Raw genomic sequence first — 17,793 nt, 5'->3', positions numbered from 1 at the left:
AAAATTCTGAAAAATTGTATGTTTTTGTCATGAACTGAATATACAATGAGGGTTATATGAGTGTAACTTTATGTGTTTGAATATCGTAAATTGTTCCTTCACCTTGTTTCTCACGCTGTCAGTGTAATGCTCTGGTTGTGGTAACCCGGCTCCTCCCTAACCTCCAACAGGTGACAAAGAAGCGAGTTTCAGCCAACAAGAAGAGTCACGACACCCGAGAGTTTTACAGCGCCGCCCACACTGTGGCTAAAAACCAATCACAAAGAGCCCAGTACCAGCCCTCCGGCCAATCACAGCCACAGACTGAACCCCAGAGCGGGAAAGTCGACCAGCCGCATCAACACAACCCCTCCTCATCCAGTCCTGTTCTAGCTGATTCTGTTCCCTTGACAACAGCAGTCCAACACACACCCCCTCGGCAAAACCCACCAGCCACAGGCCACACCCCTGGCTCCGCCTCCAAGAGGAAGCACCGAAAACTAGCAGTAAATTTTGAAGCGGCTAAAGTCTCTGAGTCATGAGCTGATATGTGTGTATGTGTGTGCGAGTGTGTGTGGAGAAAGAGGACAATATGTGGTTTTTTAGCTGCTAAAGCCTGACTCAGCATCTCTGATCAAAACCTGTAAAAGCTTCATGACCTTAAAGATTCACATGACACAAAGTTCAGTCAGTGCCACCTGATGAATGTTTCGTTGAAGGTGTTCCATCACTTAGCTTCTTGGGTCGGTGTCAGTGTCTCAAGGAGAGCAGGGTGCATTCTGGGAAAAGGCCCAGGCTCTTGTTCTTACTGTTTGTCCTTAGTGTTTTTGATTAGAGAATTAATTTCTTGGAACAACTCCTCATAGGATGTATCATTAAGTCTTACTGCCTGGAATCAAAGCTTTAGTGCTTTACTCAGCAGGAAAGAAAATCTGACAGATCTGGAAACACATACTGCTTTCAGAATTGCTTGAAATTAAGAAAGTTATCAATCTTTTTTATTAAGTGTGTAGAGCTTCAGTGAGTCCTTAGAGTTTAGTTTTAGCTGATCTACTCTGCCTGAGTTTACCTTGCTTTTAAAACAGCTTGTGTTATGTTAACTGCTCAAAAAGTGACTTCTATACATCCAACAAACCAAACCTTGCAGTTCTTAAGTTGGTACGCTTTGTTTGCACGTATTTGAGGAACAGTAGATCAGATAAAGTTGAAACTCTGCCTTAAAAGTTAAAAAATCTGCATTAAAAGTGCGTCTAAAGCCACTGTGAGGAAGTTTTTCTGTCTCTGGGCTCATATTATTTTAAACATTTAGCTTAAGATTTACCTCTGCTGTCTGTCAACATCAACAGAAGTCAAACTTTTCATCAGGGGCAAAGCTTGGTCCATCTGTCTGTCACCTGTCTGCCTTTGTAATGAAAGACTTAAAGTAAAGCTGATCCTCTTGTGCTTGAATCTGAGTTTCCTGTTTTTCATGGGTTGCTCCATCAAGCCACTTTTCTTTGACTGAGCATTGTTGTTGCCTTAGCTATTATAGTTTACTTTGGAGCAGGCTCAGAGGGCACACAGGAGCAGATAAATCAGATAAACAGTTGGTGTTTTTGCTCCTTACCGTGCAGCTCATCCTTGACGTATGTAGAACTTGTGTTCAGCTCTCAGGGACATACGGACGTTCTGACGTCTTTATGTGTAGCCTTAGATTTGCACTACAGCGGCAGCTGCTTTCTGCCCTGACTCATGTAGACTAAAACCTTCACATGTTTGATTTAGGAAGTTGTTTCAGTGCTCATAAAGCTTTGTCTGCGTGGTTTTGTATCATCAGTGTTTAAAGTGTAAAATGTACCAACACATTGTCTCAGGTTTTGATCAGAGATGCTCGTCGGCTTCACCTCACTCTGTTTTAATGTTTCTCTTTTTTCTGAACTTTACATTCACTTTTATTTCTTTCAGACTCAAACACCTTTCTGCATTTTCTACTTTTTTATGGTTTGTTAACACAGTTGATGTGAAAAGTTGAATTTGCACACAAGCAGAATTTTGACATGAGAAACTGTTTCCACACACACACAAATAAAAACACACAAAAACCACACAGGATGTGCGGTTTCAGAGCAGCACGTAATCCAAATCATCCTCCTAAAGGTGATCTTACTTCTTCATTTCATTTTATAATCTGGGCCTTGTGGAGGCGTCCTTTTTAACATGTTAATGCAGCCGTCTTAAGTCTAGATTTGTGAGTTATGTTGGACCTTCAGAAAGCTCACACTGCCCAAATGCGATGTCAGATGATCTATTTTTAAATAAAAGGTGTCAGGAGACTGTGGCTGATTCTACACAGGTGCAAAAAATCTTCTATAATTAGTATTTTTATGCTTTTGTTGATGTGTTTTTGACTGAACAGAGTCAGATCTTCTGTCCCCTGAGGATGGCAGCTAACACGTTTAATAAAAAGAATTCACTGTTGACATTTTTAATTGAAACAAAAATAAATTCTAATTCTGCACAGGTTGAAGTCAGAGACTGTGACATTTTCATTTCAGCGTGATACTTGTGTTAATTATTTATCAATTGTTCTGATTAGGTGAAGTGAAGGATATAAGAAGTTGACACCTACGAAAAGAAATGACTAAAAGTCCCATAAAGGGTCGAAAGATTTCTGTATCTGTGATAAAGCAGCCAAAGATCACTGGAACACTATTAATGACAAGTTTGCCTATGACTTCATTTTGTTTCTGTTGCAGCCAGTGTTCTGACTTTTTGAAATGACCCGATGTGTTCGGGTAATTTCAGGTCCTTGTTTTTAGACCTCATCTTTAACACATCCACACACTCATGACTCATAGACACACAAAAACACATAAATCTCTCTTTTAAAGTTTTTCATTTTCTTCTTAATCTATGGATTTTACAGAAACCATTTTATAGGTGGTCTTTGAGTCTTTTCTAAGCTATCTAAATAATAATTGTTTCAGTTGTATGTGGTGTTTCTGCAGTCATGGGAGCAGCTGGAGTGACCTTTGAGGCAGGCAGGTGTAAAGTGTGTTCTTGTGCGTGTGTTGGCTGAGGCTGATGCTCTGACACTGACTCTGGAACTCGCGTCTGTTCGGCTCTGGTGCAATAAGGGACGTTTTAAACATGTTGGACTTTGAAGCACACCTGTTATGTATCTAATTTTTTCTTCAATGTAACGAAGTGGATAATTCTCAGAATGAAGAGATTTTTGACGTGCTGTATTGATTCAGGGTTGTGCTGTACATATCCATTTAATTAAAGTGAATCTTTTGTTAAAATTTGGTTGTTTCTTTCAGGACAAAAAAATTCTCATTACGCAGACATATCCTGAAGTCACTGCTGACATAAAAGCTAAATATGACAGTTTATTATGAAAAAAGTTGATAATTCCAAAATGTGGACCTGAAATCCAGTTTTGAAAAGACACACTGGGGACACATTAAGGGTGAAGAAAGACCTTTTCCTTTTTCCCCCTTTTGACAAAAAAACAGCCCCTCCTTCTAATTCAACACACAGGTATGAATATTTCTGTGCATAACTAAAGTCTAATATGACCATTGTCAATTCCCAACAGGAATTTCAAAAATTGAAATCAAATGTTGGATTTTGATGATTTATAGGGTATGCATCTGAACAAAGTGGTCCCAAGTGTATACAAGCCAAAATATGGCTTGTATACACTGGACAAACTGACAACTAAAAGGATGTTTTTAACTCAGGGCTCTAATTCCGTGGCGCAGCGCAGGGGGCGCAAGCCTGGTGCACACTGCGCAGTGTAAATTTGACAATTTGGTAGACCGTCTGCGCAGAGATGGGTGTGACGGGGCACCAGGGGGAGGTGTCAGCAGATTCATGTTGGCCCAGTGACAATTTCGTGCCAAAAACAGCACAGAAAGCAGAATTACAACCTGGTCTATCCTCGGCGCAAGGGGGAGCGCACCCTCTGCAGAGCTGTAATTTGGTGACAGGCGCACATGTCAACAAAGCCTCAGAGGCAGGTTTCCAGAGTGTCAGGCAAGAAACAATCACAGCAATCACTATTTAATGTAACTGTTTGAACCAGCATATACATTTGTATCTATATTAACTGTCCCGTCACATCTGATGTCAGATTAAAGCCGTTTGTCATAATGGAAAGTTAACCTGACGGCAGCTGGAAGTTTGATGCACATCTCACAATTAAACAATAAACAGCCTTAACATCTGATACTGAGTATATATCTGGTTCTCTCATTTCATTTAATTCAAAGAAAAGAGGGAGAGAAAAGATGAAGAAAAAAGAGACAAAATAAATGTATGTCACTCAGGATTTACCCGTTATTTCCCATATTTCTCTGTTTGAATCTTGATTTTTAACGTGATCTAAAAAGATGGAGTACATTATTGTAAGGAGGATGAGGTGGAGACACTGGGAGAGTATACAGTATATCACCAAAGGCTCTGCTTGGCGATGACAAAAGGAGTGCAGGTGGATCAAAAGTATTCTGAATGGATAAGCCAGCTGTGTAACTGTCTCTTCATTTTGTACTCCTATTAATGACAAAGGAACAGATTAAATCTGTCCTGGGAGCTGGCCCACATGGTGACGCGCTTCGTGTCCTCCGATGTCCCGCTGTCCATTCTCCTGCAGCAGGGACAGCGGCTCTGACCGTCTCCGCTACCAGCACTGTTTCCGCGGTGCTGGAGATCAGTCAGACCAATCAGACACTGCACCTTGGCCACAGGGCATTGAAAGGCGATGAGAGGCTCACATTTGATTGATGAAGACAGCGCTCGGCTGTGTTAAACCCACTCATGGCTTTTCTCCTCCCTCTCTGCCATTTGCGCGAAGGGAGGCGTGGACGCGCAGCTCTGCGCTCCTCTGCGCTCCTCTGCGCCTTGTCTGCGCCTCTCTTGGCACTCCAGGAAACTTGCAAAGTGCGCGGTCACGCCCTGTCAGCAGGCAAAGGCCAGCGCAAGGCAGGTGCGCCTGCGCTTGCGCCTGGTCTACGAAATTAGAGCCCCAGATCTTCCTTTTAACTTCTTTTCTTTATTCAAGACAACTTTTTACCAGATACAACGCAACGAGGTAATGTATTTATCATCAGTCTCATAGTGTTGCTGTTTGAAATGTGACAACAAGTTACCTTTGAAAGTAGTTAGTTAGTAGCATAGTTTAGTAACCGGCTATATTTAGCACTACTCATAGCCAGGAGTTACGTATCCTTAAACATGTATTGTAGTGAATCCTGGTTATGTCCTGTCAGTGCTCATCTACCAAACAGAGCTATCCTAACCTCACTCTTCATTTTATTGATAGACTCTCAAGTTTGAACAGACCACTGCAGAATAACTGCTGACTATGGGTTGGAATGAACATTAGCACGAACAGCTTACCTGTGTTTTAGCCTTTAGCCCATGCTCTATCACTCTGTTTATCTTTCTTCTGCTTTTCTGTCATTTTTCTTTTAAGCCAGCTCCAGTGTCCACCATCTCTATGAAATTAATCACAGAAATCATTTTCAGCAGGAAGAAGAAAAAAAAATCTCTCTTTTCACTGCCAAACTTCATCATCTGGTGTGGTGATGTCATGGAGACTTCAATGCAGCCTGGTCCTGTCTAACCCGATCAGGGAGCTGGGAAAAAGAATTTCGAAATAATCTATATTGGTGCCTCAGTTTAAATTCTGGATTAAAATCAGGCATATATTTCAAAGTGAGACTTTTTCAAGAGCCATTAAAAACTCCTCACAGCCCCTTTAAGTCAGCAATTACAAGCAAATCTAATTGGGATGAGGAGACACCCATGCACACACACACACACACACACACACACACACACACACACACACACACACACACACACACACAGCATCTAATTTATATTAAATAATGCGATTACAGGTTGTTTTTTTATGGTTATAGACACTTAACTAAAAAAAAAAAAAAAAAAGCATGAACACTTGGTGCTGAATGAAGTTACACCACCACTCTATTGTATTTTGTTTGTTTATTTGTTTGTTTATTTATGGGGGGGGGTAAAAATTCTGTTCAGAGAATTATAATTTTACATAAGGACATACACTCAAACACACACACACACACACACACACACACACACACACACACACACACACACACACACACACACACACACACACACACACACACACACAAAAAAAAAAAAAAGGCATACACAAAGAGAGAAGTGGATGCTGGCTGAAAGCTAAATTGAAACATCTTGCAGTCATGATGCCATGACTTGCCATTGTTTTGAGGCCCACAGAGATGTAGCAGCAGAAAGGGAGAAGCGAGAGGAGATGGAGGAACAAGGGGAGAAAAGGGAGACCTCGCCACCCTTTGGCAGGAGAAAGCGAGAGGAGACTGATATTAGGCGGTCTGTTTTGAAAACTGGTTGACACCCCTTTGCATACTCCCTCTCCCTCTTTTGATCCCTCTCCCTCTTGCCCACTCGTCCTCCTACAAACCTCACACTCCCTCACTCCTTCTCCCCCCTCCTCCTTCCTCCTGCATCCCCCCTCCCTGGGAAAACAGGGACAACAAATTAGCCTTCTTTTCTCGGCAGGGCCCGGGGAGGAGGACACTTGGACAGCCCTCAGAGTGTCCGCCTGGAGTTCCCATGGACCCCTCTTGCCCCTTTCCCTTTCAGCCTGCGAGGAAGCAGTCATTGTGCCAGCACCTGTCTCTGAGGAAATTGGTAAAAGTGATGGCTTTGTTAGCAGTCTCCATGGAGACTAGGAGAAAAGAGCGGGGCCAGCTAGCAGGGATTGGGGTAAAGATTGGTGGGTGTGAGTGGGGGGGTGAGGCAAAAGAGTGCAAGGAGGAGGGAGAGAGGGAGTTAAGGGGTCTTACAATGGAGGAGCAGTTGCATCCCTTTGGCTTTGCCAGGAACCTACGAGAAGATGCTGTGACTCGCGGTGCATTTGTGTGTGTTTAGTTTGTTTTTCCTTAAAAGGGAGAGGAGGTGGTGGAGAGATATTGTGTTAATGCAGACCCTGTAAGTAGCAACCGGTGTAGGAATGTGCTGCGACCACTGCCCCCCTCCTCGTCCCTGTGGGTGACACTGTGACATCCACCAGTGAAGCACGGCAGCAGTGTGAATGGGCTGAAAGCGACAAGGTCAGTTCCATCATGTCCACAGAATCTCCCCCTTGGAGCCCACAGTCCACACTTTTAATAATTAAGCAGCAAGCTTCTTTACCGTAGTCCTGCTTTCATATTCATGCTGGAAGTACAAGGGATGGTCAGAGGGATTTTTTTTTCTTTTCGTATAGGTCTTAGTCATGGCGTGTTCTGGGAGTTCATTCTAGGGACTAAAACCTGGAGTGTAAATGGTGCATAAGTTCATACTACTTATGGAAGTACATAAATAATATTTCACTGTCTGCCCTCTGAGCAGAATTTAAATGCAGATATTCAGTTGTTACATCTTGAAGAGTGTGACTTTTTTTTCATTTTATTTTATTTTATTTTATTTTATTTTATTTTATTCAATTTAAAAAAGCAATAACTGAAAAAGAAACAGCATGCTTCTTGATCTTTAAAGTTTTTGCAAGAGACAGTTTTAATACATTCCCAGAATCCCCTTTGATTCAGATCCTGTCAGTTTTAGCCACACTTTACCCGACCCACTTAACTGCAATACATCCGTTACACCAGCAGATGGTGCTCATTCACTGGATCTAACAGAGAGGACGGTTGTAGATGCCAACAGAACAACTTAATTTATGTCCACTGTGTTTGTAACATGACCTAAGGGCTTCCCAATTACTCATTCAGTGTTCAGTAGGAAATATTTGTAGGATCAAAGGGCTGCTGGTATCTGGTGGATGGAATAAAGGGAAAAACACTCAGACTGTGAAGCCCATTCAAGTTCACTTATTTTTAAAATTTAAAACAAGCATCTTTAATCACAAATTTCTTTGATTAGTTCATCAGAAACAAGCTTTAAAGATAGCATCATTTAACTTGGCAACCATTTATAACATTTGTCAAAAACACGCCACCTGGCAATTTATGCATGTAATGTACATCTGTTTATGTGTCTTTTTTTTGTTTTTTGTTTTTTTTATTACATATGTAATTTCTGTTGATCTATCTACCTGATTTATTGTATTTATTATTATTATTATTATTATTTTTATTATTTATTTTAATTTGAAGGGTTTTTTTTATTTAATTTATATTTTATTTTAATATATATATATCTATATTTATATTTATATTTATATTTATATTTATATCTGCAACACTGTCTGGCTGTAAATTCAAAGTTGGGGGTGTTTTTTGCTCTGTGTTATGTAAAAAAAACAATAAAAAATACCTTGTTCCAAAAAAGATGACATCATTTCAGCCTTTAACTTGTATTAATATGTGAAGTGATTCAAATGAGCATCTCACATCCTCGTTTAGCTTCATTAAGCTCCTGCGGGGAGTTTTCATCTCATCATGAACAGACTGAAATGAAAACCCATGCCTCTATATTTGCCACAGAGGTGAACCAGACATTCAGCACCAAGATAAATTATTTTAGTGTAGTTTTTATGTTGAAAAGTGCTGGCAGTAGGCAGGTGTCAATTGTAATAATTAACATCAAACTACTGAAATATAAGAAAATAACACTGCTTTGTTTACAGGGGGCGCCAAAATAACCATAAGGCACAAGTTCCTCTCAGAATCTTTCGGTACAGAATGTGACACAATAAAAAAAAAAAAAACACCAATGAGGAACTTCTTGTCAGCCTTTCATTTATATATAACTTTCTAGAAGTCACCACAAAGGAGAGTTGTGTGTCCATGTGTGTCAGGGAGTGACCACATTTGAATGCATGATTGATGACACCTCCCCAGTTCAAAAAGGCTGAATATCAGGATGAGAAAAGAAACAACTATATTAGTGGTTAAGGCCAGGAAGCTGCTGTCATTCAGAAAACCACAACAGTGATTCTGAATCCCTTATGAATGAAGGACTGCGGTTATTCATGGTGTCTCTTGTAGGCAAAGGAAGGAGTCATATGTTATGTCCCTAAGATGCCTCTGATGTTGGGTAGAGGAGACAAGAATTGGTGCCATTTGCTTTTTGACACTCTTTAAAAATAAAGATAAATATCTGTCTTTTCTCAACCCTTAATCTGATATTGAACGGCTTAGAATGCGTGCTGGCCTATTTCAGGCAACTTTATGCATTTATTTTTGCAAAGTTCCTAAGCTCAAGACGCTTGCATTTTTCTCAATCCTTTTACCAAAAATCCATCCTGTCAATCAATCAATCAATGTTTATTTCTAGAGCCCTTTACAGAACTCAGGCCCCCAAAGTGCTTTACGGTATTGTCAGAGGATAAATAAGAATACTAAAGATAAAAGCAACATAAAACAACATTGTAGGAACAATACATAGAAAAAGAAAGACATAAAAATGTAAGGGGAGGTGTGCATAAGGGTGCATTGAAGGCATTTGAAAGAGATAAAACAAGTTAAAAACTAATATGAGCACAATACCCAAAAGCCTAAGTCAGGGTTAAAAGCCGTTCTAAAAAAGTGAGTTTTGAGATTTAGATTTAAAAAGACCAAAGTCTATGGTCGGTGCGGATGTCTCAAAGGATCCTGTGACCTGTCAGTCCTCATTTGAGTAACAGGACTGAGACTAACAGGAATGATTTTTTGGCATAGAATTAGCAAACACATGAAATATAGCCACATGGCATCTATGTCAATAGCGGGTTGACACTTAGCACTTTACAGTGATTCAACTTTTTTTTTGTTTATTTATTTCCAATTTATTTTATTTTTAATAAACAAACAACATTAAGGGCTGCACAGTGGTGCAACGGTAAGTGCTGCAGCCTCACAGCAAGAAGGTTACTGGTTCAATTCCCAGCTTGGCCGGTGGGCCTTACTTTGTGGAGTTTGCGTGTTCTTCCTGTGCATGCATGGGTTCTCTCCGGGTACTCTGGTTTCCTCCCACAGTCCAAAAACATACTCATCAGGTTAATTGACTCTAACTTTAAATTGTCCATAGGTGTGATTGTGTGTGTGAATGGTTGTCTGTCTCCATGTGTCAGCCCTGTGATTGACTGGTGACCAATCCAGGATGTACCCCGCCTCTTGCCCAACAGCTGGGATAGACTGAACAGGATAAGCAGTTCAGAAAATGAATGAATGAACTAACATTGAAAATAATTTAGGTAAGAGGACTGAGCCCCTTCAGTCATAGCTGAAAGATCATTGAATATACAGAAAAATAAACAAGTGAACTTTCTTTTGGCCTTGTCATGGCCTGCTGAGGATCTAAATGATACTGATTCTTGTCATGTCACTGAACATGTCACTTAAAGAAAAGAGGAGGGGGTGATATGTAAGGGTAACAAGACTAGTGTAAACCCAGGGGCACAACTAGAGTGTAAATTTCAACTTTCTCTTCTTCTTTCTTCTTCTTCTTCTTCTTCTTTATTATTGTTTTTTTTTTTAAGAAAAATAAACATGAAATTTATGAGTAATATACATAAGTAAAAAGAATATTACATTTCTGAAGGATTTAAACTGTTATATTTGTAATTTCAGGAAGCTGGTAAAGGCATAGTTCGAATGACTCTTTTAAATTATTTTTTATCAAACATGCTGTCAGATCAATTCACTAGACTCTTGGATTAACACAAAAATGTGTTTTACAGTTAACTTTTTCATGCAGTCATATGTACTACTATCTGAGTGAGCAAATGGCACAGATTTAATAGAATGGCCCAGGTATACAACAGTACCTTCAAGGTAAGTCTGGTTTACTTGAGACCGTGATCCACAGTCTTCAGAGACAAGGGCAGATTAGCTTGAAATCAGAAGGCAAGAGATGAGATTTGAGCCTTGTTGTTGTGATTTGACTGAGCAAACTACACAAACCAGCCAGCAAACTGGGGTCACAATTTATGTAAGAATTCATTTCACAACTCTGAAATATTTTAATCAAAGTCCAGTGTGAGGAAAGCTCCAGCTCCTCAAAAGAATACCCCAGCAAAGGCCTGAACAAAGTGATGTTTGTTAGAGCTCTCGTGTCCAGTTTGTTTACTTTCCAGTACCTTTGGTGATTCAAAACTGTGGTCCAGACTGTATTGGTGGGAAACAGAACACTCCAGCTCAACACTGGGTCTCTGCTGGGATTCAAACCCAGAACCTGCCTGCCTTGAGACATCAGTGCTAACCCTGACCATAATCCTAACCCCTACCCTTTGTAGTGTTTAAAGTTATTTCCATAGCTCGCTCCTTTTATAGAAACCCAGAACATTCTAGCTCAGCGTAGGGAGGCCAGTACCAGGATTTGATCCTAGCACAACCTCACTGCCTTGCATCATTGCTAAACACTACACTGCACTATGATGTTGCTTTGCAGGGATCACTTGCTCAGGCTTATCAACTTTCCAGGACACTATAGTAATGCAGAAGCTTGCAGCATCTGTGCTAAGCCAGAACATTCTCACTGCACATGCACAGACCCCTGCTGCAACCCTGTTTCAAGATGTGCTTGTTGTGAGGCAGTGCTGCAAACCGCTACACAAACAGGCTGTTTTGCAGGGCCTTAGGCTTCAGACAATTAGGTAACTAGAAAGCATAGTTCATTTACCCATAGCAGAAATTCAGAATACTCCATATGAGAAGGTCCCTGCTGAGATTCAACCCCAGATTCTGGTTCATGTGTTTGGATAACTTTGCTCTACTTTCTGGAGTTACGACCTGGAAAAAAAGAAAAGAAAACTTGTTTACAGGAGGCATTTAGCAATTCAATTCTTGTAAATGTCTCTTACAATTTCTGTGAAATCTCAAACAATTAATTGCACAATAATCGGTTTGTATCCAAAAAGTATACATTCTAAAAATAATAGTATTTTCAAATCACTCACAGTTCATGATTGTCATCAGTATGTCAGCTACCTTACTCCAAAGTTTCTCTCATTTTTCTGCAGCATCTTGCAGTCAACTTTATTTAACTCTTTATTTTTGAATCTCTATTTGATTTTAAAGCATGGAGATTTGAGAAGCTGGAGTGGATGTTTCTCAGTTCATCATTAAACTCCTCCACCCCACCCCCACCCCCACCCCCACCCCCACCACACGCACACACATCAACACACATCCTTTGTGCGCCCTCACACAAAGACATCCCTGACACGCACACCAGCCAGCAGACAAGCACCTTAACCTCAAACCTCATGCTAGGTGCAGACAGGACCACACAGACGGTCTAGCACACAAAATGTTTGGAATGCTATAAACATTTATTTTGGTTGAAAAGGAGATTTTGTGTGTGTCTGTGTGTGTGTAGATACATGCATGTGTGTGTGCCTGTCTTACTGGAAGCGTGCGTGCCCTCTGTTTTTGGTGAAGCAGAGGAAAGTTTAACTGCATATTCAGGCCACCAGATAGCGAGAGATCAAACATGACCAAATATTTGGGGTGTGTTCTCCATAAAAAGGGACAGGTTTATACAGAAAAAGAGCTAAACACGTTGCTGAGTCATTGCTTACAGATACGACACTGCCAAAGGAAGGAGAAGTGATTTACTCGAAAATACTTAAAGTCACCTTAGAAGATGGTAAATACTGTGAAGTGCTCTTCTGCCTTGTTTTTTTAAATATGTCAAATACTAATTCTTACAGCCATAAATTTGTTGTTTTTCACACTGTTTGTATGCAAATCAGGTGCAATGAAATTATTTCCATTCGATAAATCCGTAGTTTCCAGCATTTCTTCTTTTTATCTGACTTATTCCTTTAATTGTATAAACACTCTCCATGACATTACAGGAAATAAAAAATATAAACAATTATGTATAGTTGTCAGATCAGATTCTGAAAAGAAAGCAAAGTTATTCTACATTTTTCAAAAAATTACAGATCTTCTCAGAAAGCAGTTAAATGAAATAAGAGAGAAGGGCTTTCAGTTTTATTTCTATTGAACCTCTGAAAGCTGAGTGTGTACATGAGTGTGTGATGTGTGTGGTGTCTGCCAAATCTAGAGTGTCCGCTTGTGGCTGGCTCCAGAAGTACCAGAACACACATCAAGTTAGAAATAACAAATAAAATAATTATTCACAGCCTGGTTCAAAAAACGTCTCCTATCTAAGTCGCTAATTTCATTATCAGCACACACTGGGGGGTGATTCTTTCTGTAACTCAGCAGTTCAAAGGATATTGAGATCACAAGCTCACCCAGCTCAGCTCACATGGCTGACAGGCGTACTTGAAGCCCTTGCCACTTCCAATATGGCCGCGACAGCCGGTTAGCTTCAAAAGTCTGTTGCAGAAACAGAAGGGCGACGTCAGGGAGACTAGGTCCATTAATTATACAGTCTATGGTCTTCACACATTTATGTAGAGACCATACAAAAAGAATTACAACATTAGCTTAGCTTTGTTTCACAAGAGTGTTTTAAGCCTTGCACTCAACTCTGCTTATCGGTATGTTGATGTCCATTCCCCCTGCAAACTTAATTCCTCGTAAAATCAGACCATATGATGACTCTGACTTCAGAAAATAAGGACATATACAAAAAAAGGACAGAACAAGGAAATGTAGAAAATATGAAGATGTGAGTTGGGCTGTTGGCATTAATTATTTAATCACTATATGAATAAGGTGCCAAATTGACCTGTTTTTGTGTGCTTCTATTTCTTTTTCAGTACCCAATAGTTCAGCTGCCCCATGATGTACAACACTGATACAACTGTTTTTCTGAATGGTACCAACATTAAAAAAAATGGATCCAAGTTTTATGCACTGTTTGTCAAATAAAACAGTGAAGTAAAGTGGAAGCACTTTCAATTTGAGCTATAACCTGCGAGCTAAGTGTACAGGTGCAGTTGACGTCAGCACTGCATTACAACAGCTGGCAGGGCACTATTTTGAAGTAAAGGCTTTATCACAGGCCTGTTGATGAAATTCTAATTCACTTCATTCTTGTGGTTTAAAGGGAGGAATTTCAGTCTTTTTAATTAGTTTTCTTTTGCAGGACATTCAAGAAACAACAACCATCAGTATCTTTCTTCTGTTTTTTTAAACCTCACATTTGTCATTGATGAAGCTGCTTGTCTGTTTAGTACTTAAATAAAATTTGTAGCATATTTTTTTTAACCTATATTTCTGCATATGTCCAGTGTTATCCTTTCAACAATTAGCGCTGGCAACAAAAAGTAGAGATAAACTTTATTTCATTTGCCAGCTCAAAACATTGGTAAAATAAATTACATTGTTTTTTGTGCTCAGAAAACAATTCTAAAGAGCAACTTAAGTTGCGTTTCCACCAAGCAGTCTGATTCAGTTCAGTCCAGTTTGGCACAGTTTGGTACAGTTAAGCCTGATCCCATTTCCACAGCAAACTGTGCCCTCTCATGGTAGGTGGCGTGTAAGCCGGATGCCGAAAGCTGTTGCTGTTAAACAATAGCGTGACACAGTAGCAGCGCGACACAGTTTACCCCGCTAATAAATCCAACGAAGAAGAAAAACGCGGCACAGTAAACAAAGAGCATAGATGGAAGACATGCAGCATTTCGTCCTCTCTGTGATTGACATGTAGCTCTTTGATACAAAGTGCAGTCAAGCTTTGTTTCAGAGAAGTCTGTGTGCCATCAGGAGAAATGCAGCCGCTATTGGGGTATGTGACGATTCTTCCGACCAATCGTCTGCAGTGTTGTAGCTCCACCTTCCAAGAACGGATTGGTTCAGTCTGGCACCCTTAAGAAAGGGTGCCAAAAAGTGGGATCTGTTACAGTTTTACTCGATTGTTTACACACATTTTCTGAAAGGATGCCTCATATTCTCAGAACTCTACACACAAATCAAAAAATCACTCACACATTTCTCAAAACCCCTCAATTCTCCTGCAAAATGAAACTTTACATCCAAAACAGTGTTTATTCTTCTCAAAATGGTGTTTTGTCTCCAAATGACGCACACAAACCACTATATGGACAAACATTTATATGAACCAGTTGAACACTGATGTGCTCAGTGTAAAACACTGTGATTACATAATATTCATCATGACTGGGGCCTTTTTGTGTTCAGTGTGACACTTCTTGAAAAATATTTTAGATTTGTTTTTTTGTTGTTGTTTTGTTTTTGATTCAGAACACAAAATGGCTGATGATGTTCTTTCCACTTCTACGTCTTTTTGTGAGGCTGAATCCAACCCCATCAATAAAGACAAACTGGTGCTCCGCTGCAGCCACCTCTAGCTCAAGGACTCTCTGAAACACACAGGATAATATCAGAAATAGACATGGAGTGGTCACTATTGGGAAATACTTTCATTATGATTCCAAAACTAAAACATTTATAATATTTACAGTTTTCAGGGTATGCATCAGTAACAGGATTGTAGAGGACTTACTTGCACATAGTTATATCACAGTTCTTTGACTCTGTCTGAATTGCGTTCAAATGGAACTCTTGAGACTTGTTTCATCTTCAGAGAATTTCTTCACAAGACACGGTCCAGAGTGGATAAACTTGTTCTATCAACATTTGGAAAAATGTCATTGTTTTCTAGTACTTTTCTTTGGATTTGTCGTAACGTAATGGCATTAGTCTCTAGGACCATGTTCATAATTTAATTTTCCTGTTCAGGAGACAGTAGACGCTCCTGACCTCCTCTTGATGGTCGTCTTTCAGATCTGCAATACTCAGAGTGAAATACTGTAAATATTGAGAAGGGATAAAAAGAAGGAATACATTTCTCAAATAAACTCTTTACTTTTTTACAGTCCTTCAGAACAGTCCACTAGCAATACTGTAATACTGTACTCATTGAGTGCTGTGTTGAATTGCAGTACATCAATTTTCTAATACTAGTTAGACTAAATTTCTTACCTATTTTCATTTTGGAAAGTCCGGAAGATGGATGCTACTGTGTATCTGCTCAAATTTGGCTGCACCCTTTGCCCAGCCTCCCTCATTGTTAGACCATGGTTTACCACATGGTCAACCAAAGTGACCCTGATCTCATCAGAGATTATGGCCCTCATCCCTCCTCGTCCTCCTTGTCCTCCGCGTCCTCCGCGTCCTCCTCCTCTCATTCTCACAACTCTGGCTCTCCCTCTGATTTCAATGTTGGCATCCATTGTTCCAAAACAGAGAAACTCACCTGTTGCCCTTTTATGCTAAAGCTCTGATTGCTAGTTGTAAAATTGTGTGACAGGTGTTTACCCATGTGATGAGTCAGTGTGCATAATAGGAATATTCATTTTACTGTTTTGAGTGGAATTGTGTTCTTTGTGAAAACAAGAAGTTTACTTCATGAAAATTGTGCCAAAACTCAGAGAATTGTGTGTAGTGTTTTGAAAAAAGTGTGTTGTAGATCTGCAGTCTGAGTGTAAAGCAGGAATTGTGCTTATAGTTTAGCAGACTTGGTTCATGAAGTTGGTGCATTGGTTATATGTTGTGGTCATCGTGTCTCAGGCACCAAAAATTGTGTGTTAACAATCGAGAAAAACTGTAAGTCAGTGGAAACGGCACAAAATGTGCGCCGTATAGAGTCGAACTGAACCAGTCTGCTTGGTGGAAACGGGGCATGAGTTGAAATCAAAGCACACAATAAAAACTGATTAAAAGGGATTAACTGCAGAAATTTAGAGAAGACTCGATAAGGTGAATAAGCAGTTGTTTTCATAAACTGATGGATGAGCAGCACAGTGTGACACAGAAAGTGTCAGTGCCCTGTTGTAGGGAGTTGCCCAGCTTTCCCCTCTCTGGCTCTTCTAAACCCAGCCTAGATATTTCCTGGTTCTGACACCAGCTTGGCTCTCAGATAGCTCCTGCATATGGGAAGAGAAACAAGAGAAGATTCTCTCAGACTGTGCTCCAGTCAGAAGAATGACTTACAGAGTCTTGTGACGTAAACTGGTGAACTTTTGAAAGAGAATAAAAAACAAAATGTATTTGTGAGTCTGGAGTTTGGAAAAGACGTTTCACTATAAGCTTGTTTAGGTCATTGATGTTACATGTGCTGCAGCTGGTTAAAAGAAATGATGAACAGATTCCAAAAACTGTGACAAACATACATTTCCTGTCTGCTTCCACACTGATTATTTATCTTGATCAATGATCAGGATTGATGTAATCAGAAAAGGAATTTTATCTAGAACATGATTAGTTTTGTTTGGCTGATGTTCAGCTGGACATCTTTGTGTGTGTGTGTGTGTGTGTCTGTGACTGTGTATGTGTCTCTGTCTGTGTCTATGTGTCTGTGTGTGTGTTAATCGGTGACGCTGTGTGAACGAGCCTGTTTTGGTTTCCACAGTGGCGGTGAGAGCCCATCAGTGCACTGGCCCTGGAAGTGGCACAAACACAAACCACAGTATAAGTATGCCTGTGTGTATGAACATGTGTATTTGTGAGACCACATTTGTGTGTGTGAGTGTGTGTGTGAGTGTGTGTGTGTGTGTGTCTCTCTAAACTCTGAGACTTGACGTATACATCTACGTCCATGTACACACAAACACACACACACACACAAACACGCACACACACTGGCCTTGACTCCACTCCCTCCCTGGGTGGTCTACGCTGTGAATGTTTATGATCTAAACCAAGCTAATCCAACTGGCTTGTTTCAGTGAATTTAGAATGATTTACAAGACGCAGCAATGAGCCAAGGAAGAAGGAGGAGGAGGAAATCAGAGGAAATCTCAGGGCTTCGTTTCAAGTCACTCTCCGACCTGCACACTTGTCTCTGCGTCTGGTCTCACATCTGTCCTCATCTGGTTCTGAAGCAAAGCTGTGTGTACTCTGTGTTTGGCTCCTTTTCATTTTGCCACCCACTCAT

At 40.2% G+C, this 17,793-nt stretch overlaps 1 protein-coding gene across 3 annotated transcripts in view; it reads left to right on the top strand.

Annotated features, from left to right (window-relative positions):
• xrn1 (5'-3' exoribonuclease 1) overlaps nt 1-3,217 on the top strand; it is a 30,682-nt gene extending 27,465 nt beyond the window's left edge. For all 3 annotated transcript variants that reach the window (XM_074688471.1, XM_074688470.1, XM_074688469.1), the window contains one exon: nt 171-3,217. In XM_074688471.1, the coding sequence (XP_074544572.1) occupies nt 171-521 (351 nt within the window). In that variant the 3' untranslated portion in view covers nt 522-3,217. The remainder of the gene's footprint in view (nt 1-170) is intronic.
• The last annotated feature ends 14,576 nt before the right edge of the window (nt 3,218-17,793 follow it).

This window comes from Halichoeres trimaculatus, unplaced genomic scaffold, assembly GCF_033239565.1.
Source record: "Halichoeres trimaculatus isolate MK-OKI-2021-1 unplaced genomic scaffold, fHalTri1.1 fHalTri1_scaffold_15, whole genome shotgun sequence".
Lineage (NCBI taxonomy): Eukaryota > Metazoa > Chordata > Actinopteri > Labriformes > Labridae > Halichoeres > Halichoeres trimaculatus.
Note: the sequence above shows the minus strand (reverse complement) of the source record. Positions and strands in the feature narration are given on the sequence as shown.